Source organism: Melopsittacus undulatus, chromosome 1 (assembly GCF_012275295.1).
Source record: "Melopsittacus undulatus isolate bMelUnd1 chromosome 1, bMelUnd1.mat.Z, whole genome shotgun sequence".
Lineage (NCBI taxonomy): Eukaryota > Metazoa > Chordata > Aves > Psittaciformes > Psittaculidae > Melopsittacus > Melopsittacus undulatus.
In genome coordinates this window covers 53,379,791-53,402,160 of record NC_047527.1, presented here as the reverse complement: position 1 = coordinate 53,402,160, position 22,370 = coordinate 53,379,791, and the positions used below count along the sequence as shown (strand labels likewise).

The window sequence follows — 22,370 nt, the reverse complement described above, 5'->3', positions numbered from 1 at the left end:
TATTTTTAATATCCAGAAGACATTTCCCTGAATCTAATTATGCCATTAGCCTCTTGTCTTATAACCATGCCTTCCTGTGAGAAGAGCACCTCTGTCTTCTCTAAAAGTACGGTTTATGTATCAGAAGGCTGAAAAAGAACCTAATTCCTTCATCCTTCGGCTTCTTCAACCCCTTAATCATCTTGGCAATTTTCTGCTGGACTATCTCCAGGTTTTCCACATCTCTTTTGATTTGGGGGATGCCAGAACTGAGTTGCAGGTATGGCCTGACACTTGCCAGGTACAGTGGAATAATCACATCCCTTGATCTGCTGGCAGTACTCTTGTTGATGCAGTCCAGAACATGTTTGCCTTCATTGCTGCCAGAGTTCAGTGCCGGCTCATGTTCAGCTTGCTCTGCACCAGGACCCCCTGAGCCTGTTCCACAGAGCTGCTTCCCACACAGTCTGTCCACAGCCTTTACTATTATGTGGGTTTATTCCAGGTGCAGGACTTTACCTTCGTTAAAGCTAGTGCATTTTTTGAACTGTCTCTAGCTTATCTCTGTATGGTGGCTTTTGCTTTTGTCCCCTCCACCTCACCTCATTGTTCAGTGTCATTCAGAAATTTTGTGTGGGTACAATTCCATGCAGATAGTTTTGAAAGTACTGAATGGTAGCAGACCTAGTGCCAGTCCTTGAGGAACTCCACTTATGACAGATTACCATTCTGACTTTGAGTCATTGCCCTGCTTTGTGCAAGAGAGTGTAGCTAGTTCTCTATCCATCTTGTTGACCATCTGTCAGGTCCTTATATTACCAGATTGTATGCAAAGGTCGTGTGGGACAGTGTGTTAGAGATGCTAAAATCAAGGTAGCTGACATCCACAACTCCCCTTTCATCTACTCAGCCAGTTGTTTCAGCATTAAAAGCAATCAGGCTACCCCTGGTAAATCCATAGTGGCTCTTTCCAGTCACCTTGTCCTACATGTGAGCATGAGCACAGATATTTCTGTGGCTTGACTGAGAATGAAGACTAGGTGAGCCTAAGTGAATGACCAGCACTGACAGGTTTGGTTTATGTTGATGCATGGAATGGTGAATTAGGTTAGCCTTTAACAGCTGATATGTTTGCTCAAAAGGTCTTGACCCTTTCAGTTCCTTGGCTGTTAGTGAAGAATTGGCTTTTTATATATATAGGTAGATGAGAAGAGTGAATTTTCTTTCAATACACTTACTTGAAAATTAAACATCTGTACTAGCTTATGGTATGACCATATAGTATGATAAAGTAGTATGTGGAGGTCTGCCTAATTTTAATGTCTTGTAGCTATCAGGAAACATCTTGGCATTGATGGACTAGCAGTTATAGAAAAGTTCTACGATCATTTCTGAAAATGCCATTTCAGTAAGTGTCATTGCTCATAGACGGAGTGCATTAGACACTAAAAAATGTTTTAAAGACATGCTTTGTAGAGGGAGCAGCGATTAGGGGAAAGTTTAAATTCCTCTGGTAAGACTGTTATTTATAGAACTGTAACTAGTCTTCTCATTTGTATTGTTTAGCAGATGCCTGATGAAGAGAAATCTGTTAGCAGGGAAGATGACAAAGAAATAGCCTGCAGCCCAGTTCCAATGACAGCAGAAAGAAGACGCAGTCTGTGGTATGCAAGCCACTATACAACTGATGAGAGAAAAGTAAGGCTGGAGGGGAAAGGGTCTCTGCATTAGTTGTATTTCAATAAGTTAGTTAATTTTATCACAGTTACTTTGAAATTAAGGGAAGCAGCATAATAATATATGTTGCAAATAAGAAGATCTTCATGTGTGATTATAGAAATCAGGTAGAATATGAAGGCTGTGTGGCAGAGTAAGAATATATTTGTCAAAGTTAATAAAAACAAGATCCAGTTTAAGGAAATAAAGGAAGAGCATGATGATGGTTTTGGCTTCTGCACCTAAGAAGTTTAGGGTCAGGCTTTTGGCATAAGGCCATTAGCTTTGTGCAAAACAGCTAGAAATCCTGACAGGGAGCTTAATCCTGATGTAAAGATCTGATCGGCCTTGTAACTACTAATTAGCATTGTCATTGGTAAGGGGGGACTGCCAGCTTATCTTCCTCCAAGCTACTGGTGTCCTTGGTAAATATTTATAGCAGGGCGGTTAAGGCAGTTGGTGTAAAAGCCTCTGGAAGGGTCCAGCTTTCTGCCATCTGTGCTCACCAGATGCAGTGCAAAATTTAATTTGAAGAGTTGCAGTTAAATTTGGGATCTACAAATACTCTGTTGAGCCAATATACTCAAGCCCCCAGAACTTCGCCATAATAATTGTAATGGTAAACGGGCTGGCAAATGAAAGAAGTATCACATTGTCTATTAGTATAAACATTTCATTGGAGGTATTTTCATAATTACAGCAATTCTAATGATCACTTAAAAACTTAGTTTTTAAGCACTGGATCATTAGAAAGACATTAGAAAGCAGTTAATCAGTATCGTGGCATACTGATTAATTCTTTGACCTAGAATTTAAAATTTCAGTGCAACACTCAGTTTTGACTTAGAATTCACAGGAACATACAGTACAGGTATGTCAATGCTTGGCACACTAAATATTATTTTATTGATTATGGTGTACAATTCTGTTTGCTTTTTAAGAATTCTTTCTGAATTTCTTATTGCAAATCTGCAGAAGTCACCAAACATGCATGCATGTATTCAGAAAGTTAGACTTACTAATGCTTAAGCCATGCTTTTTAATAATTTGTCCTTGCATTGCTTTTTGCAGCTTCTATCAGTGACCCAAGATGAATACAAGCCATCGGATGTTAGTATACCACTAGTCTTTGTAATTTTGTAATCCTCCTTAATGTGTGTAAATACAGATTACACTGAGATATACAGATAAAGCCTTAGATGACATTTTTTCAGATGTCTTTTTTATGATTAGCCTGCCATTTACCCTATAACCTGATTATCCTAAATATAATTTTCTTTTGCTTCCTTAATAATTGCACTGAGAAACCACTGATTAGCCCTGAAATTGATCATTTGAAATTAAACTGCTTGTAATAGTACCAACTGGCAAATGATCTTTGCTATTTCATTGGATTTAAATGAGATATCAAAATATGCTTTCTAATGCAAGCCATCTTTAAACTTGATTTAGCTTCTTTGCTGTATTTTTTCTTTCATTCGTGTTGAAATGCTAAGGCTCTTAAAGCATGACTGACAACATATGAGTTTAATTTGCAGATTAGAGAAAATCCAAGTCCTTGTTTGAACAGACAGCAAATGATCCATTTATCTTGACTGCTATAGACCATAGCAGACTCTGAAAGCAGAAATATACCCTTTGTTCAGTATGCACAGAAGAATGAAAGATGCATATGAACTTTGGGAACAGCTGTAACCAAATCTGAATGTGCTCCACAGCCTGTGCTTGGTGTAGCTGCTGGATATAATATAACCCAGATACTGTGCACCGTTTCAAAGGCAAATTATGCTCCTATCTCACAGACTAAGCAGGAGTCAGTCTTCAGCATGTATGACTATCAGTAGCACAGTGCATGTGAATCTGCCAGTACAAGAGAGATTTATGATTGTGGTTGCTGGAGCCCTAATCCAAGCAAGTGCAAGGGCTGAAATTTAAGTTACAAAATTAAAACAGTACAAGAGTGTTGTGTTAGTACTACCAAATGGCATAAATGTGGCATCAATAGCAATAATTATTCAACTGGTTTTTATTAATAGCAACAAAGGTAGATCTCACCAGTAATAATTTAAAATGGAAAGTAATTCATAATCATTTTTTCATAACTACTGGAAACAATTAAATGTGAACTAAAGTCTGAAAATCTTGTATTCGTTTGCCTAAGTAGGAGGATGAATTTTTTGTTATAGCTTTAGCTTAAATGCAGGATATATAATGATACATTTCTAGCTTGTCTGTAAAATACTAATTTAACCTGAGAAATACAGGATGTCTGAAGATGGGCTCACTGAATTACTGTTTGTTCACTGAGCCATGCAGTCAACTTTAGCCTTCCCCAGCTGTAGATGTGTTAGCTTAATTCATCTTTATGCTGCTTTTTCTTTACATTTAATTTAGGTAAGAGAGACTAAGAGCATGCCCCAAAATAGTAATTTACTATGGCTCACCTGACTGCAGTAACTTAATTGCTTTTGCTTGTGTATCCACAGTTTTATTCCTTTGCAGACTGCTTGTGTGCAAATTGAAGCGTTACTTAATGCAATGTGACATTTTGGGAATTTGAAAAAAAATAATTGAAATCTCTTAACAGAAATATTTATGGCAGTTCTAAGTCACAGCAGCAATTTACTGTTTGCTACAGAACTTCACAGAAACAATTTTGTAATTCTATTGATATTGCATAAAAAGCAACAACCGTTAATTTTGGAAGCTGTTAGCATTACTTTTGCATGCAACATGACTATAACATACCAATTTATTTGGAAGGAAGGAACATAACTGCAGTTACTTTTTAAGCTCCTTTAGCATTGGCAATCTAACAGTAGCATAGCACAGAAGTAGGAGTTACATTCCCCTGAGAGCCACCCTAACTGCAGTGCCTCTCTCCGATGTCCTGGCAGGTGCTGCTGGTAACAGTGAATGGGAACCCTGCTGACTATCATACCATCCACCCTGCACTGCCATTAGAAAATGGTCCAGCCAAAGCAGACATGTACTCAACACCACAGTACAAATGGGAGCCTTCAGATGACGTGTCAGGTAGTGAATTGCCTGGGAATTGGCCTTAGTTTCATTTTTTTTCATATTCTATGTCTCCAGTTACTGTCTGTAGCATTTTGGGGCTTGGTTTCAGTTTGGTAAGCTCTTTGGCTTGTTGAAGTTAACTAATTGCTGGTACCTTACAATGACAGCCGATCATATGGCAATTTTGTATACTGGGCTCTAGGCATATACTATCGAAAATACTTTGCCTAACAACACAGTGACTGTGGGGTTTGCATTGCTTTAGTGTACTCAGATGTAATTTTTGACCTAGAATCTAAAATTTCAGTGCAACACTCTCAGTTTTGATTTAGAATTCACAGGAACATACAGTAAAAGTCTGTCTATGCTATGGCACACAAAATATCATTTTATTGATTGTAGTGTACAGTTCTGCTTGCTGACTGCTGTAGATGTAGCCATCAGAGTGACTGCAAGTGAAACCATTCCAGGAGAGAGAGTGCACATGCTACCTTTAGACCAGCATGAATTGCAAATAAGAATTTCTTTTTCTACTTAGAAAAGGAAGAGGAGGAGGAGGAAGAGGAAGTTACTCAGGAGGAAAAAGAAAATGTTAAATTACATGCCTTGGTCTCTGTGTTTCAGTTTATCATGAAACAAAGTTATATTTGTGCTCTGATAGCTATGATGGTAAGTACTGGCAACAACAAAAAAATACTGTTAATTTTACAAATAAATGTGTCTTCTGAATGTTTTCCTGAAAGCCTCATTGGTGAGTTTTCAGTAAATTCTTTGCATTAGGGTTAGTAATTATCAGTACGGTGTCTGCATTATTTTGGGTCTGGTTTAGGTTATTAACACATTATTCCCAGGCTTATTATATGTCTATAAATAGAGCAACACACGGGGTTCTGGGTAAGCCATCACATTTCCAGGACTGGGAGTCCCAGGTTTTATTGTCTGTTGAATGTCAGAAAACCACTGGGGCTCAGTTTTCTTTTGATTCCCAAGCTCCATAAAAGCAGGTGTCGCAGTTTAAGCACAGCTGGTAACTCAGTACCACACAGCTGCTCCCTCACTCCCCCCTCTACCTCCCCCCTTGCTCCCAGGGGGATGAGGAGGAGAATCGAAAGAATGTAACTCCCACAGATTGAGATAAGAGCAGTCCAGTAACTAAGGTATAGCACAAATCACTACTGCTACCACCAATAATAATAATGATAAGGGAAATAACAAGGGAAGAGAACACAACCGCTCACCACCCGCCAACTGATACCCAGCCCGACCCAAGCAGTGATCTAGCCCTTCCAGGTAGCTGCCCCCAGTTTATATACTGCGCATGACGTGCTGTGGTATGGAGTACCTCTTTGGTTAGTTTGGGTCAGGTGTCCTGTCTCTGCTTCCTCCTGGCTTCCCCTCCTCCCTGGCAGCACATGAGACTCAGAAAGTCCTTGGTCAGACTAAACATTACTGAGCAGCAACCAAAAACATCGGTGTTATCAGCGCTGTTCCCAGGCCGAAAGTCAAAAACACAGCACACACCTACTAAGAAGGAGAAAAATGACTGCTACTGCTGAATCCAGGACATCAGGCTTGTCATGCTTTTACTTCATTCAGAAATTTGCCTACAAAATTAAAGCATTTCTTAGCAAATAGTGAATTTTTAAAAATATAATTCCTACTTCAGCCTGAAACACACATCCTGTTACTTATTGGGAAGAAAATACCTGTAAAGCTTGATTTCCTATATTGACACAGAAATGTCTCAAGAAAAACACAACTTCATGTCAAGCAATATTTTGCTATTGGTTTACTTACCACCCTTATTTTTTTTTCTTGTGTTGTTCCTTGCTTTTGAGACAACCTGATGCATATACCTTGAGCTGCACTGTAGCAAGTTTTTGGCATAATGTTCAGATCTCTCCTTATATTCCCAATGCAAGCTTTGGTTTTACTGTTTTGGAAAGATTTCAACTGTGATGAAATTAACCATAAAGGTTCTTGGTCCAATTTTGCATTAGAAATGGTAAAAAAAAAAAAAATTAGCTTGGCTGCTTCATGTTTGCACAAGGTTTCAAACTTTATTTGCTGTTCTTTAACAGGAAAAGTTTCTCCACTAAATAAGGCAGACTCCTTGTGCAGAATCTGGATCTGGTTTGATGAGTTCTGAGACATTAGCAAAGCAGTTATTTTCGTATTGACACAATGCCTCTTTTTCCTGTTTGTAAAGCTCACATGCTTCATATAATCTGCATTTCCTCTTTAATTCATTTCTAGGGTCATATCTCTCAATATCAAAGGAGGAGATATATTTAAAGAGTTTTCTTGCAGTTTAATATTGAGATATTACTGTTTTCTTAGTGGAGAAATACTATCCCGATTTTATATGACCCAAATTAATTTATGAATCTGTGTGTGTGATCTGATGCAAGATCCACTTATACATAACCAAAGACAACTTAGTGTAAGTTATTTTCTCATATGGGGACAAAGAAGTAGCATATTAGCGTTTTTCACATACCCTTAAAAGACATCATTCACAACGGAACTGAGCTAAACTGAAATATTCTTAATGTTTCATACTTTTCCACTTAAACTGAAAAGGGATCTAAAATGTTTTATTACAGTTATTCCACAGTTATACCAGCATATACATAACTGAGTTTAGTCATAAATTGGTAACACAGTATTAATAAAAAACACTTAAAACCCGAATCTTTTTCCCCAAGTGTTGAATAGAGCAGTTTTCAGTAGCTGTTTTCTGCAAGCTACAGGAAACATTCTATAGTTGTGAGTATTTCGGGTAATTTAACATGATTAGTGTAGACTGAATGTTCTTCAGGTTCAGTGTGTGCAGTGTGTGCATACCATAGCTTTCCAATTTAAATTGATTCCACAAAAGCTAGAAGTTAGCTGGGTTTTGTAAGTCTGTCAGAGTGCTTGAATGTAGCATCTGTTGATACGGTATGTCAATGTTGGTATGTTTTGATATTCCCACTCTGTTCTTTGCGTCTGTTTTGCAAGACCTTGTGTGCCCAAAAGTCGGTCTGTATTTTCTCTCTTTTAATTTTGTATACTTGGAAGCAGTGAGTTTGCTTATAAAACTTACCAAGGTGGAATTAATGCACAAAGCAGTGTTTGCCCTCAGCTGTGGACTTCTTAAGACTACTTTTTGCATGTTCTTCAAGGGCTTTATTGTAGCTGGCTAAGGAGGTCATTAAGATGTGTGAAAGTCTCATGCCAGTGAAAATGTGCACTAAGTAGAGAAGTTTGTAAATGGCGATATGCATAAGTGTTATTCCTGAATGTATCCATTAACATTTTTTCTTTCCTCCTTCCACAAGGCATGGAGTATCACATATCACAGCTGGTTGACTTTTGTGTTACTAATCTGGTCTTGCACACTGTGGATGATCCGGGACAGAAGGAAATATGCCATGATCAGTTCCCCGTTCATGGTTTTCTATGGCAATTTACTGCTAACATTGCAGTATATATGGAGTATTGAGCTCAAGAATGATGAGCTTCCTCAAGTATCTGGTTTTTTAGAAAGAAAGGAACCTGGTGAGCTGGCTTCAAAGGTAAGTGTTACAAATAGCTGAGATCTATTTACAAAACCACAAAATATATTGTGATTAAAAAATTGGAATTCCTGGCATTTCTTTAAGAGTGAATCTTCATTATTCAGTATAACCATGTTCAGTAGCAGTTTTACAATAAATTATAAATCATTTAAAAATAGTGTTCAGAAAATTACTTCTTGCTTTTTAAGCTAATACCAAAGTAAATGTTTCAGACCTCTTTGTACATTTTCATGTTATTTCTGTAAAACATCCTTAGTGAATTGAAATTATTCACTTGTTTGGTTTTATAAACTGGATGCAAAACTAGATATTATATGATTTATTAGATTAATACCCATAGGATGTCAGATCTGTCCCTGATGATAATGGCAAGTGGAATTGCAGTGTTATTGCCATTACCAATACTATTCATGCCCTTATGATTTCATACAAGCAGCAATGCACAGTTGTGATTGAGTTTTAATTCTTCATCCTTAAACCTGGAACAGCATGAGTTGCAATCCATTTCAGGTCAGAAACAAGAGTCTGTTGACCTTAGTGTATCATATATTTTCTTTGATGTGTTGAAAGCACTACAAAATGTATTTTGGTTGGCAAGTTTGCCTTTGACGTTGGGAGTGAGCATAAATAGGAAGTTGTTTCCTAGAGCACCCAAGAGGCATGTCTCAGAGAGTGCATCTAGTTGGCACGGCTCCCCTTGCACTAAGTGAATCATTTCCCTTGTGACACCTAATTAACATTTAAGGTGATTCTGTAAGTCATTTTCCTTGTTGGCAGTGCCCTTTGGACAACCATGTCTGAGTCTTTAATGTGTTTGAACATTAGTGAGTGCTGTATTATTTTTCTCTTAAACATAGGGCTAGTTTAGTAAGAGAGAGCTAAAGCTCAAGGGGTTCTGCAAGCGAAGTTCTACAATTTCTCTCAATAACTTTGTAAATCTTTAAGGAGTTTTAACTGTCTTAACATGTCAACCCCTTTGATGTTGTTTCTTGTTAGCTATATCATCAGACATCTAAAACTAGCTGGTGTCAAAAACGAAGCTGTTGTGATAATTTGGCTGCACCCATAAAACTAATAGAAGATATCTAATGCTGGTTTTTAGGCTTAATACAATGCACTCTGTAAATTTTACAGAATCACAGGGTATTTGAGACTGAAAGATTTCGGGAGGTCATCTGGTCCACTCCCCAACTCAAGCAGGACCATCTAGAGCTGGTGGCCCAGGACAATGCCCAGATGGCTTTTGAATGTCCCCAGGAAGGGAGACTCCGCAAGTCACAACTCTACCTCCTCATTTTCCTTGCCCATGCTTTGTAAAGAACCTCTGTCTCTCTACTGTGGTTATGCAAGCCATCACACCCCATCTCTGCGATCCCAACACATTCATAGCCCTGCACAGAGGTCTCTAATTCCTTGTGTTTATTCCCCATGCTAAATGCATTAGTGTGCAGGCACTTCAGAGAGGCACCTGGCACACTGATTTCCCAGAAAGGATCTGGAAGGTTTCCCTGTAATGGTGCCTTTAAGGCATTTCCTTGCTTCTGTACAAATGCTTTAAAGCGACCTTGCATAAGCCCTGTTTTGCTGATTATGTGTTTCCTTCTGTTCACATTGCCCCAGACACCCTTCACTTGCCAGCCCTGTCCATCACTCCCTCTCAAGGTTGCTGTTAACTCTCCCTGTTATTCCTAAAGTCCTTTTTATAATGGTTGAATTTAAGTAAAAGTTCAATACTGTATTCTTCAAAGAAACAAAAATAGAAATGTACAGTAATTCTTTCTGCATAATATTCTGCATCCTTTGTGGGTGTTTTCTGGTCTGAAAAGGAAATTAAATGGGTACTGTAAAAGGTGACTAAAAGCATTTCTTTGATGTGCATCACTTCGAGACTTTTCTTGGAGCCAGGTCTGGCTCTGGAAATGCAAAGAGAACAAGGAGCAAATGCAGCAAGGAGACGGAGCTAATCACTGCAAAACAAATCTGTGGTTTACAATATCAAAGGTTTGTGTTGCAAAAAGCCAGACCTCCAGGAGGTATCTGGAGAAGCTGTGACAATTCACACAGGCTGACAACCTTCTGCTGCAGTTCAGCAATAGCTGCAGTATCAGTGAAAACAACTGTCACTAACCTCTCCTTTCCCCCATGAAATACTTGCATATTAGATGAAAAACAGGAGAGTTCTTTACATTGTACTACTGGCCTTGTCATTCTATTATGTGAAAAATACTTGGCTCTTACGTGCTTCCTGTTTGAGATTTTATTCTTTTAAGTAGTGAAATATGTCATCTTCTGCACCACTGGAATCAGTAGAAACTTTGTAGAATGTAAGCATAAAATCAAGTGTGTGATGAACAGTCATCATGCTCTTTTCTGAATTTTGGCCAGCAGTGTTACAACCTGTTGAATTTAGCTTTTTGCAAAACACAGAAATGCACTCTTCATTAAAGAGATTTATTTATTTCGGAGGTATCCTGCTGTTGTTGAATTATTATTTCTTAAAGCTGTTCAAAGAATTAAGAGCCATCTTAAATCTTGTAACTGCTCCAAATGCAAGGTATATTCAATTTACTGGGTCTTCTGTAACTTAAAGATATATTAAAAAACGTGTTTTTTTAGTTTTAAAATTAATTGTGTTTAAGCACCTGAAGCACCAAACCCATTAAATCAAAATTCAGGCTATATCATGCCCCAGTAATGTAACACTCACCTGCATGTGCTTCTTCTGTGAAAGAAGGGAAAACTGAACAAAAGTGAACAAATGGGAATTATTCCAATCAATATATAATGCGAAGATCTTTAAACTTATAAGGCAGTAGTTTCAAACTGAATAGAATGGGGTAGAATAAAATCATATCGGTAAATACCTTTAAGAAAAGAAGCAGAGCAATAAATTATTCCTCAGTGGAAAAATGCAGATGCAACAAAGTTGGTTCTAATGCAGGATGTTTCCTAAATTACTTAGGAATTTACTGAAATTACTTAATTTCCACAAAGGTGCTCTTTGACAATGATGCCATCATTGCCATTTTCTGATGGACAGAGAAAACACAGGCATGCAAAATTCATGAAAACATATTTTTGTATTAGTAGGCTGTAGGATATACAATTAGTCTGTTATTTTTTATTTTTGTTTGCAGATTCTTTTCACAATTACTTTCTGGCTACTGCTTAGGCAACACCTCACTGAACAGAAGGCACTTCAGCTTAAAGAAGCTACTTTATCTGAGGTCAAAGTTGGAAGTGAAGAAAATGAAGAAAAAGGTAAAGCCAGATTCAATTTAATCCTTCCATCATGATAGAAGTTCCAGTTCCTACATTTTTGTGATGCTGAAAGCAGTTAGCACGATATCTTTCATTAGCCAAGAAAGATACTGCAAATCTATTTTTCACTGTCTTTCGGGATATAACAATAAAACAGCTTTGAACTTTAGAAATTTAAATAGAATGGGAATTCTCTGTACTGGAAGGTAATTAAAATGATTCCTTTAAAAAATATCACAGAACTTTCAAATAATCAGTTTACTCCTGTTTCACTAACTCAAACCAGCAGATTAATTGCCCTAGGATTTTAACCACAGGAAAAGAGCTTATATAGGAAAAGTCAGTTGCTAAATCTTGTACACTAGTACAAAGCCAGAAGTTGAACTACTGATTTCTGCTGGAAAATGAGCATGTATATTTTCAGTGGAGGGGCTCATGTTTTAAGAAGCATCCCTGGGAGCAAAGTTTACTGCTAGGTTCAGCTCATTCTAATAGCTTTATGGCCTGTTCTCTTTTTTGCTACTGGGCACATGTACCTTCTTTGCCTGTTTCTGTCTCACTGTATGCTTATCTGTGGAAGTTCAACTTACTGAAATGGTAGAAATCCAGCCTTGGAAGCAATGATGTAGTTTCCTGTTTGATTAATTACAATATTTGTCTCAGTAAAACATCTGATTAGTGTCAGAGCTGGACACTGCAAGGATTTTCAAGACAGGCGCAAGGGAAGAGTCTAAGAAGAGGGATAGTGAGTGGGACAAAAGGATTGGGCAAGTCATTTGATGGTTAAATCTTTAATATTGTTCTCATCAGGAAGAAAAGCATTGCAGCTACATGCTCTGGGTATGACAAGCCCTGTTTCCCAGATATTTTTCAGGTACTTACTACTGGGAGGACACTTAACCTGCCCTCCACAAGCCTCACAAGGTTAATAACTGGGGAATCCTGACCTCTTCATAAGGCAAAATCAGATTGTCTTTTCTGCTATGGCTCAGCTACATTAGATGAAGCTGGATAAGTGGCAGTTTCTTTGGAAAACAGCAGTGTTAGTGCAGCATTTATATTTTTTAAACTTGTTTGGTTTTATGTTGATGTTTTCTCCTGCTAGTGGTTTTTGGAAGTAAGCACAATATTCTCTAAAGCAGGAAACTTAAGATGAGAGGTTCAAACTCAGAACAAGAGTTTAAACTTCAAACTCAAGACGGGAGATTTCTGGTGGTGCTAGTGGCTTCTTTGTTTCACAGTTTAAAAGGTTTCTTGCCTGGGAGTATGGGTATTGCTATGGAAAGTGTTTTGACTGTTATCCATTATACAACCCTTAGGCTTTAACTTTCCAGTAACAGCTGCCTGCATTTCAGACAAAGTGAAGACATGTCTGGTAAGGACATACAGCTATGCACTGTATGGCTCCAGAAGCAGGTCAAAGCTCATATGAAGTTAAAACTCCTTCCTTTGCTCTGGAGGCATGTATGATTCAGCAATGCAGTCTCTTGTGAATATTGTGTTTTAAATTTCTGTGTTGCATGCAGAGATTTTACTTTCCACCCATTTCAATTCCTACTAAAAGTCCCCAGAACAGAGAGAGGCCAAATGTGACTCTGTATTTGCAGAAGAGGAGTCGCAAGAGGGAGAAGTGGCAGAAGAACAGGAGGAGGAAAAGGAGGAGGAGGAGGAGGTGGAGGAGGAAGAGGATGATGAGGATGAACAGGATATTATGAAAGTCCTGGGGAAGCTCGTTATGGCTATGTTCATCAAGTACTGGATTTACGTCTGTGGTGGCATGTTCTTCTTTGTCAGCTTTGAGGGTAGAATTGTCATGTACAAAATCATCTATATGGTACTGTTCCTCTTCTGTGTAGCCCTTTATCAGGTAAGTGAGAGCTGTGTTAACTAAATTTTGTCCTTAAATACAGTGGGCCGCAACTTTAACTTGGTAATAAAGTAGCTCCAAACAGAATTCATAAACAGTGTATTTGTTCTTTAATAAGATACAACTTAATAAGATCATTTTAAGGGGTTAAGAATAATTTTCCTTTGGCTTTTTATTATAGTGATAAAATGCATATAAATAAGATGCATACATAGATCTCTGCTCTAGGATGCCACCCTACATCATCACGAGATTTGGTCCTACATAGCCACCAGTTTTTGGGACAGCTGGTCCACACACCTTCCACACCCCAGTGAGCAGAGTCCCTCTCCTAACAGTGATGAAACTGAATGACCAAAGCTGTCCCTGGCCTTTATGTCTGTGGCCATGTCTCAGTAACCTTTTTACACTAAAATCTGTACTTGAGTACATGTGCATCAGGAGTAAAAACTGTATCTCAGAGAACTGTGACTGCCTTAGAGTAAATGCTGTTTACTTCAGGCCAGCTAGAAAAAATAGTATTCTTCTTTGTTGCCAATGTTGCTAGTATTTTTGTCACTGTCTTTGCCTTCAGCTTGTTTCAGCATCTCTAGTGTATGATTTTCAGGTGCACTATGAATGGTGGAGAAGGATTTTAAAGTACTTTTGGATGTCAGTTGTTGTTTACACAATGCTGGTGCTTATCTTCATCTATACATACCAGTTTGAGTCATTCCCTGGGTTGTGGAAGAATATGACAGGTCTGGATGAAAACAAGTGAGTGTTTTTAACTAATTTCATTTTTTTCTTTGTACTTTTGAGTTCAGTGTGCTGGAATGGTCTGAGAGTAGTCTTCCTTCTTCTACAGGAAAACCATCAGGAGACCATCCTCAGGCATAGCTGACTTTAAGCACTCAGCTCTGAAGCCATAGGTTTATTGGTGTAACAGTAGAGATGAGCAAAGGCACAAGAGGGGACTCAAAGAATCATGTTTCCTTACATCTGCTGCCAAGGCCTTTGCATTGCTTCTGTTCCCAATACAGTGCCAATGCTTCTCTTTATCTCTTTGACCATACGAACATGACTGGGGAGAAATTAAGGGTAGGTTTGCAGGATTTCTGAGCTGGTGAAGGGGGAGCTGCCTCCTGCTAATGAGGAGGGGGTGAGTTTCTTCACCCTTATGGTGAGTTGGGAATTTCTCAACAGGAGCTTACATGAGAAAAATACATGCAATGTGAGTGGATCTCCAGTGCAAGACTTTCATTCAGAGGCAACTCATCTGGTTCAAGAGATCTATGGCAGCCCCTTATTTCCTATTGCAGCTGATCTGTAATAATATCTTATGGCAAGAAAAAGATTTTGGTGTGAAAAAGTAACTTAGTGCCTTACTTTTTTTCTTTCTCCAGACTAGCAGACCTTGGCTTAAAACAGTTTTCTGTGGCTGAGCTATTCACACGCATCTTTATCCCCACCTCCTTCCTACTGGCGTGTATTTTACACCTTCACTATTTCCATGACCGGTTTCTCCAGCTCACTGATTTAAAAGCTGTGACCAGCAAACAAGACAACACTATTTACAGGTAAAGAAACAAAGTAAATTGAACTGTTGGCTGTCTGTATGAAAACGCTGTTTCTCACTGGCTTGTAATGCTCATTTTTCATTAGATATTTTTTGCCTTTGCTATGACTACCTGGCTTAAAAAGAAGGTGCTCAGTATCCAGCACCCCGCTAAACAAAAGACAACCAAAGTACCTGACTTCCTCCACTTTCCCCTACACACTGAAGTTTTTCATTTTGGGGTACATTTTCAAAGGTACTAACAGTATTTATGTATTTATGTCATTGGCTTTGACCTTAAATGGGAGTTAGATGCTGAACTGTTGTGTGTGCCTTTTTGTTACTCCTGTCAATAATAGAGAATATAGCTTTTAATTTGGCTCACTTCTGTTTTTCAATGTCCATTTTGGGTGCCAGGTGAAGACTGGGAGAATAACCACATTTGTGTTGGACAATTAGGCCTCTTTGTAAAGTTGAACTTCAGGAATGGAAAAATCCCAAATCTGGGGTCAACTCTTTAAAGTACAGACCATTGGCTTTCCTAGCTCTTTGAGATGTTCAGCAATCGCATCTGGAAGTTCATTGGGATTTTTTCATTATTTGGGACCTCACTTTCCCTGTGTTTAACTCTTCCATATTTTCCTGCATAAAAAAAATCTGGCCTAGGGTCCTGCTCCATGAGTCTAAAGCAGAGAAATTATTTCATAGTAAATTGTGTCATATTAGGCAATTTACTCTAATTCTTTGAAGAAACCAATCAATTTAGACACTTCTTAGGGTGTTTACCTGTAATTCAGCTGGGCTTCTATGAATGGGGACTAGCTGTATAACATCATGTTCACCACAGCATGTGATGGAATAAAGACAGCTTATCTTAATAGAGAATTCTGCTCTAGGACTTGCTAGATTTAGAAAATCATTTCAGATACTTCTTATGCATTCAATTTAATATGACACTACTTTATAGGGTATGGTGCAACTATGTGTTTTCTGTCATCAGTGCATGAGAACAAGCTCTACTTTTATAGAATGCTTCCAGTTTCTGTACTTAAATATTTTTTAAAACAAAAACAAATCAAATGTGACAAGATTTCCTAACAAAAATGTGTTATGTGGTTTTGGTTTTGTCTTTTTTTAACTTACCTTTTTTAATGGTTGGTTGGATAATACCATTTCCTTCTGCTTTTCTTGAATTGCTAAATGTGATGGTAGAGTCAAGGGACCACTGAAGTGGCCTGTTAGCACAGGACTTGTGCAGCAGGTGTACATTAACATCTCTGACATGGGCAGCCATGTCCTGAAACCAGAAGCCAGACAGGTGTCTGAGCTGAAATGGGGATTGTTCCTAGGCTGAGGCATTTGGGGGCATGCATTACAGTGTGAAGTAACTGCATAAGCTCTTTTGTAGCCCAAACACTTTGCATTTGTGCCAAGTAAAATAGAAACAGGTTCCACCCCCCACCTAATAGGCATGAAGTGAAAGAAAAAAAACCCAACAAATGAGGCACTTGCAGGATTTAGATGGGGTTATGGTACACTATACTCTGTGAAACCACTACTTGCACATCTTTCTACGATACATGAAAGATATCAAAATAATATATAACTCTTAACACTGCCTGAGGAGTGAAGCTACAGCTTATTACTTCCCTCGATGCAAAAAGTCAGTACTGAGCATCTACCAACTCTATAATTCAAAGCTTCAAGATGAGAGCACAGCTGGCATTTGTATTGATGATCCATAAAGCTGGATAGGAACTAGCACAACAACAAGCTCCAGCTTAACAGTAATACTAGCAATAAGTTGCAGGGGCAATTAAAATACAGATTAAAGACTAATATGTGTATGGGCAGTTTCGTTACAAAGCAACTAAATCTCATTTTTCCCTTTTACTTTGAAAACACTAGAATTTGCTCAATAGCTAGTTTTCCTTTCAAAACTACTTATATGCTGTTTCTCAAAAAAAAAAAATAAAGAAACTGAACCTTTTTTTTTGAGTAAGCAGACAGAACTCAACTCTTTTAATAGCAAACTTGTTCAAATAACCACAGCAGATGAAAGCTAGTCATGAACATAATAGGGAAAACAGCTCCAGTTCCTCCATCTGTCCCTGAACTGCCATGTATCATTATAATATGTTTGTGTCTAACTGAAGAGTACTGTTGAAATCGTTGAGACTGTTTTGTATTAAGATGTTGCTTCACGTGAGCAAAGTTTGTGGAGTGAGTTCAAGAGTAAAGCTCTTCCAGCTGCAAGTAAAGGGACAGAAAATGGCCCATTGGAACTGGCAGACCGAGGCACTTCTCACTATTTATAAAGGTGACAAAGCTGAGTGTCTCAATTTTGCATATGCAAAAATCTTCTGATTAGGACTTTCCAAGCCCATTTTCTTGCTGATGAATTGTGGTATGGCAGAGATAAAGGCTGTGAGATAGATAACATGATGCTCCATCATAATTACTTTTAAATAAAAAAGAAGCAAAATATCTATTATAGATATATCTATTACAGATATACATATCCATTATATCCATCTATTTTAAAAATATGGATATTCTAAGGCTTACTTGTTATAAAGCAGTAGAGGCTGTTCTCACATTTTGGGGACCATGTAAACTACCTGTAGTTCTAACTGAAGGTGCATCTAAATGTCTAAGTATTGCATTAGACTTCCTAGACTTTTCACTGCATGATGTGTGTTAAGCTTTCAGATTGTGCTTTGTTATGACAATGTGTCTCTCTTGGTAGACAGGAAAGTGCATTCATTCCTATTTAACTGTTTCCTTTTCTCTCTCTCTAATTCATTTCCCATTTTCATCTCATGCATTCTCGTGCTTTCATCTCCCACCTCATAGCCATGCCAAAGTCAATGGCCGTGTTTATCTAATAATTAATAGGTGGGTACTTCAGTTCTTCCTTTCCTTTAAAACAGATGTACCTTAACTTTGTTATTACTTCTTAATTGCCTTAAAGTATGTTCTTGCTGCACAGTTCTGTGAAGTAAGCAGGGAGATAATGTTCAGGTACTGTAATCTCCTGTAGCTGCTGACGCAGTTAATACATCTCTCCTCTTTATTTATACGTTGTGAGTTCATTTCCCAGCTGGCAATTTTTCTCTAAAATTTTGCCCATGCCTCAATACAGGAATAATTGGTGCTATTTGTAATTGGCTGCAGACAGTAACCTTGGTTGAGGAGGCTCGTTTATCTACCCTTTGTGTGTGCATGGAAAGATGCATGCCTGCATGTGCACATGTACACACAGACATGCAGATACAGCCAGACACATGTCTCTGTCTTCTTCACAAGCATCTAAGAAAGTGAATTTGAGGGCCAGATCAATTACGGTATGTATTACGAGTTTGTACAGACTGAGATTTCCCTATTCAGAAACAGAAATGGAACATGCAGTACACTGAAACCACTGCACGTAAAGGCTGTTAATTCATGGGCTGAGTTGAGTGCTGCAGGATCCAAACTAGAAAAGCCCATATTCCCACCATCGTCATCCCTTTATACATGTTATCTTGAAAACAGTTCCATAAAGTAGATTTATTTCAAACTATTTGACTGGAGCACATGTAGGCTTTTGTTTAATCAGCTCTGAGAATAGAAGGACTTCTGAGTTTGTTGTGACTACTGAATATAAACAGAAAAACAAAATATCCCTTGTTTAGATATTTGTGACTACCTGCTCTAAAAAAAAGTTAATTTATGTATCATGTTCCCACTCCTTCTTCAGATGTCATCACATAGTTTAGGCCAGGGTTCTTAGACATTCACCAGAGCTCGAAACCTGGTCTGTATGAAGCCCATGTGTCAGGGAGCAATGAGGGCAGGCACCCTGAGAAAGGCCAGCAACCTGGGAGCTGAGGGGCATGACCAGGGGAAAGGCTGGACTCTCACCCACGGGAAGTCAGGCTCAAGAACCAGCAACTGAGGGCAAGGATTAGATCTGGAGATGGTAACAAGGGTCAGCCACAACTTGGTGAGCTCTCAGCAGGTCCATAGAGGTAAGCAGGAGCAACAGTGAAGGTGGGGAGTCAGTCTGAAGGTCAGGCTTAGGGTGAGGGAGGCATGGGAGGAAGCGCAGGCACAGCAGCAATGCAGCTGCAGTGTAGTGGTGGCAGCCTTAGCATGAAAGTAGTTCCCAAAAAAGGAAAGAGACCCCCTGCACCAAGGCTTCCTGGTCTGTCCATATACCCCAACATGTACCAAACAGCTGGCCTTGGATGCAAGCAGCAAAACCCTCTGCAAGGGCAGGGAAAGCATTTAGGGTCCTCCTCATAGAGGTGTGGCGCTGTGTGCTTAGTTTGAATCTTGTATGCCAAATATTGAGGGTCAGTAATGTTCTGCAGAGCAAAAAGCTTTCTTTTATTAAGGCTGTGCATGAGAGATACTTAAATTGTTTTGAGCCATTTTCAAGCAATTAATGAAGTGGCAAAAAAGTATCAAAGGACAAAGATGCTTCAAAATGCATCCAGTAAGTTGTTATTAATTAATATTCTGCTCTAGCAAATTATAAGTAGATGAAAATATTAGGGGTCCAGCAAGAACCTGGGGAATGTGCCTGCTTTTAGTGGCTCTGAAGTTGCTTTGATGTCTAAACCCAGATCTACTAGTATACTTCTTATTATCGATACCCTATTTAATGAATTTGTGGGGAAGAAATGTTCTCAGTTTAAAGCATTAGTGGCTGTACCTGCAAGGCTTGTTGTCTACGTTATTATTTAGTTAGTTCACTTCCTAAGTATCAACCACAATACCTTTGTCATATTTCAGATGATTTCCTACCAGTGATGTCCAACCTGAAGTTACATCAGATTAGCTGTGAAGCCTGTATGGGTAGCTTGTCTTAGATACTCTAACTACTAACATAGTTTTTATGTCCTAATATGTCAGTGTTGGAAGAAAAACAATCCTAGCAGTAAATGAGAAAGCTTGGGAATAAAGATTCCAAGTAGGCTAACTATCTGAATAGTGGGCAGGGCTTTTCATCTAGGTTTGGCTCTCCTAAGCACACAGTCCCATGCTCAAACCTACTGATGCTGATAGAACTAAGCGCCAACATACTGAAAACTAGGTGCATACTGAAGCTTTAGCAGGTATATATTGCATGTACCCATCTGTATAACACAGTCACCTTCTGCATCCTGGATACAAATTGCAGCTAGATGAGTAAGAGAAAAATGAGTCCTCTCATATAAAATCCTGTGGGATTACTGTGTTTCTGTCCAGTTTACACTGAGGTAAGTCCTTAAATCCTTGATTTACACCAGTGTGAATGTAGATTTTTCCATTACAAAAGTCAGTTAAAATTGGCAGAATTTCATGTCTAAATGGTAATAGTCCACAATTTCACATCATGAAAAACAAATCCTGGAGATGGTACTATAGCATATTAAACTTATTTGCATTAGTCCAGGAGCAGTCTAACAGGTGCTTGAAAGTATGCTGAGTGTAGTAATTTCAACAGCATAAATAAACATTTAGTGACCTGATCATACAGATACACACTTGCCAAGGGAGACTTTATTGCAAGAAGTTGTACTCAAAGGGACTATTTATGGCAGTAAGTGCTATGCTCAGCAAAGTACATAAGACTGGGAAATCAGAAAGAGTTTTCTGTGAATACAGGAGATTCCCAACAGCACACCTGGGGAAGAAAAAAGAAAATATCTGAAGCCATAAAAGAATGTTCCTTTTTTTCAGTAAAGGTTTGTACTGAGTAAATCTCAGTGAATTTGGAACCATGGCAGTGGAAAAATACCACTTCTGAGTTGAATCACTTGTATCCCAGTTTTGGTTGTCTGAAAATTACTAATAAATTTAATAAGAGATAGTTAGAAATATAAGAAAAATTCCCAGTGAGATGTAGAAAAGAGAGAGAATGAATGGCTTGGTCAAAGACAGACATGATAAAATATATTGAAGCCACAGCCTTGGAATTTTTGCTTTTGTTTGTTTCCAAACCTATAGCTGGAAGAAAATTTGCAAATTCCTTGGCTTCCCAGCTGCATCTTCCAATTGGAAAAATGTGGAAATGCATTTACAGTAATCAGTCAGATACTTGTGATGATTCAGCTGCATTACTGATAGCATGGTACACTGACCATGTTTAGCACTGGTGTAAATAGGTGGTCCCTTTTCCATCTGTGCTGCAATTCCTTTTTTGTTCATAGAAGCACCCTATGAATGTCATGATGGCATGCTCTTGGCATCAGAAGGCTTCTGCAGATGAAGCAGGAGAATGCTTTATGACTTGTGATGTAGCATGACATATTTGTCACTGACCTTCTTCTGTAACCCCTCTGTTCTCATCTCCCTTTTCTTTCTGTTCCAATTACCTTGAGCAGCCTCAAGAAAAAAATACCAAACCACCAAAATGAGTAAGTCCCCTATGAAGTCATGAAATGTTTCCTCTTAAACAATGTCATTTCATGCTTCTACATCTTAAACTCTGACCATTTTCTCCTGTGGGGAAAATGTCAAGTTTAAGTGTCAATACCACTCATTACTAACTAACCATTAGTATCTGAGTGAGAAGTAGTTACTAATACATTCCAACTCAATTTGCAGTGTGTGTTTGGAGAAAGTACCAGAATCATTAACTTTTCCACTTCTAAGGCATTTTCCATGAATGGTTATTTTTTTTTCTAATTATATATCTTGAAAAAGAAAAAGACTACAATGCCATTACTGCTCAGTTTGCTGACACACTACTACTTACCAACAGACTGGTGCATCAAGATGGAAGCCTGCCTGACATAACTATGATGAATTTAACAGCCAGCAGAGAAAAGGAAGAGGATAAAATGCTGGAAGAGGCTGGTGAGAAAAGAATGGAAGAGTCAGAGGGGGAGGGGGGGAAAGGGGGGGTCGATAAAGGAAAAGAAGAAAAAGAAGATGAGGACAAGGAAGAAGATGATGATGAAGATAATGAATCAGAGGAAGAAGAAACAACAGGTAAGCTCTGCAGATTGCAAACTTTGCCTTCCTCTGCCTTAGTTAACAGTGGCAACTGATGGTTCACATTTGGTCATCCCTGCTCACCTTACATTTTCCTGCTAATTTTGCATACAGTCTTTTCCAAAAGATACTGAACTAAGCAGATGGCTATCTGTAAATTATTTAACAGGCTATAGTCTCTTCTAGGGAAATTTAATGTCTGATACTGCATGCTTTCAAGGCACTCCACTCCAGAAGTCTCAATGGCTTTGCTTTATTATTCATGTGCACATTAGTGCCGTATTTTTCACTTCTGAATATGGAATGTTTAATTGATGCCAGATGAACATAAAAATGCTTAAGTGCAGACGTGGATAAGGCTGATGTTGTCATCCTTGATATTGCTAGGATGAACTCCTAACATGAATTATTTCCCTGAATCAGTCTGTAATATGAGCCACGAGGAAGAGCATTTAAC

At 38.5% G+C, this 22,370-nt stretch overlaps 1 protein-coding gene across 1 annotated transcript in view; it reads left to right on the top strand.

The window, feature by feature from the left end:
• The window catches only part of PIEZO2 (piezo type mechanosensitive ion channel component 2), a 292,868-nt gene that overhangs the window by 202,542 nt on the left and 67,956 nt on the right, over nucleotides 1–22,370 (top strand). The window contains exons 9-19 of the mRNA XM_031052912.2: nucleotides 1,546–1,677; nucleotides 4,593–4,731; nucleotides 5,255–5,385; nucleotides 8,040–8,276; nucleotides 11,417–11,540; nucleotides 13,148–13,407; nucleotides 14,015–14,163; nucleotides 14,793–14,966; nucleotides 17,801–17,842; nucleotides 21,301–21,333; nucleotides 21,681–21,910. Of these exons, the coding sequence (XP_030908772.2) occupies nucleotides 1,546–1,677; nucleotides 4,593–4,731; nucleotides 5,255–5,385; nucleotides 8,040–8,276; nucleotides 11,417–11,540; nucleotides 13,148–13,407; nucleotides 14,015–14,163; nucleotides 14,793–14,966; nucleotides 17,801–17,842; nucleotides 21,301–21,333; nucleotides 21,681–21,910 (1,651 nt within the window). The remainder of the gene's footprint in view (nucleotides 1–1,545; nucleotides 1,678–4,592; nucleotides 4,732–5,254; nucleotides 5,386–8,039; nucleotides 8,277–11,416; nucleotides 11,541–13,147; nucleotides 13,408–14,014; nucleotides 14,164–14,792; nucleotides 14,967–17,800; nucleotides 17,843–21,300; nucleotides 21,334–21,680; nucleotides 21,911–22,370) is intronic.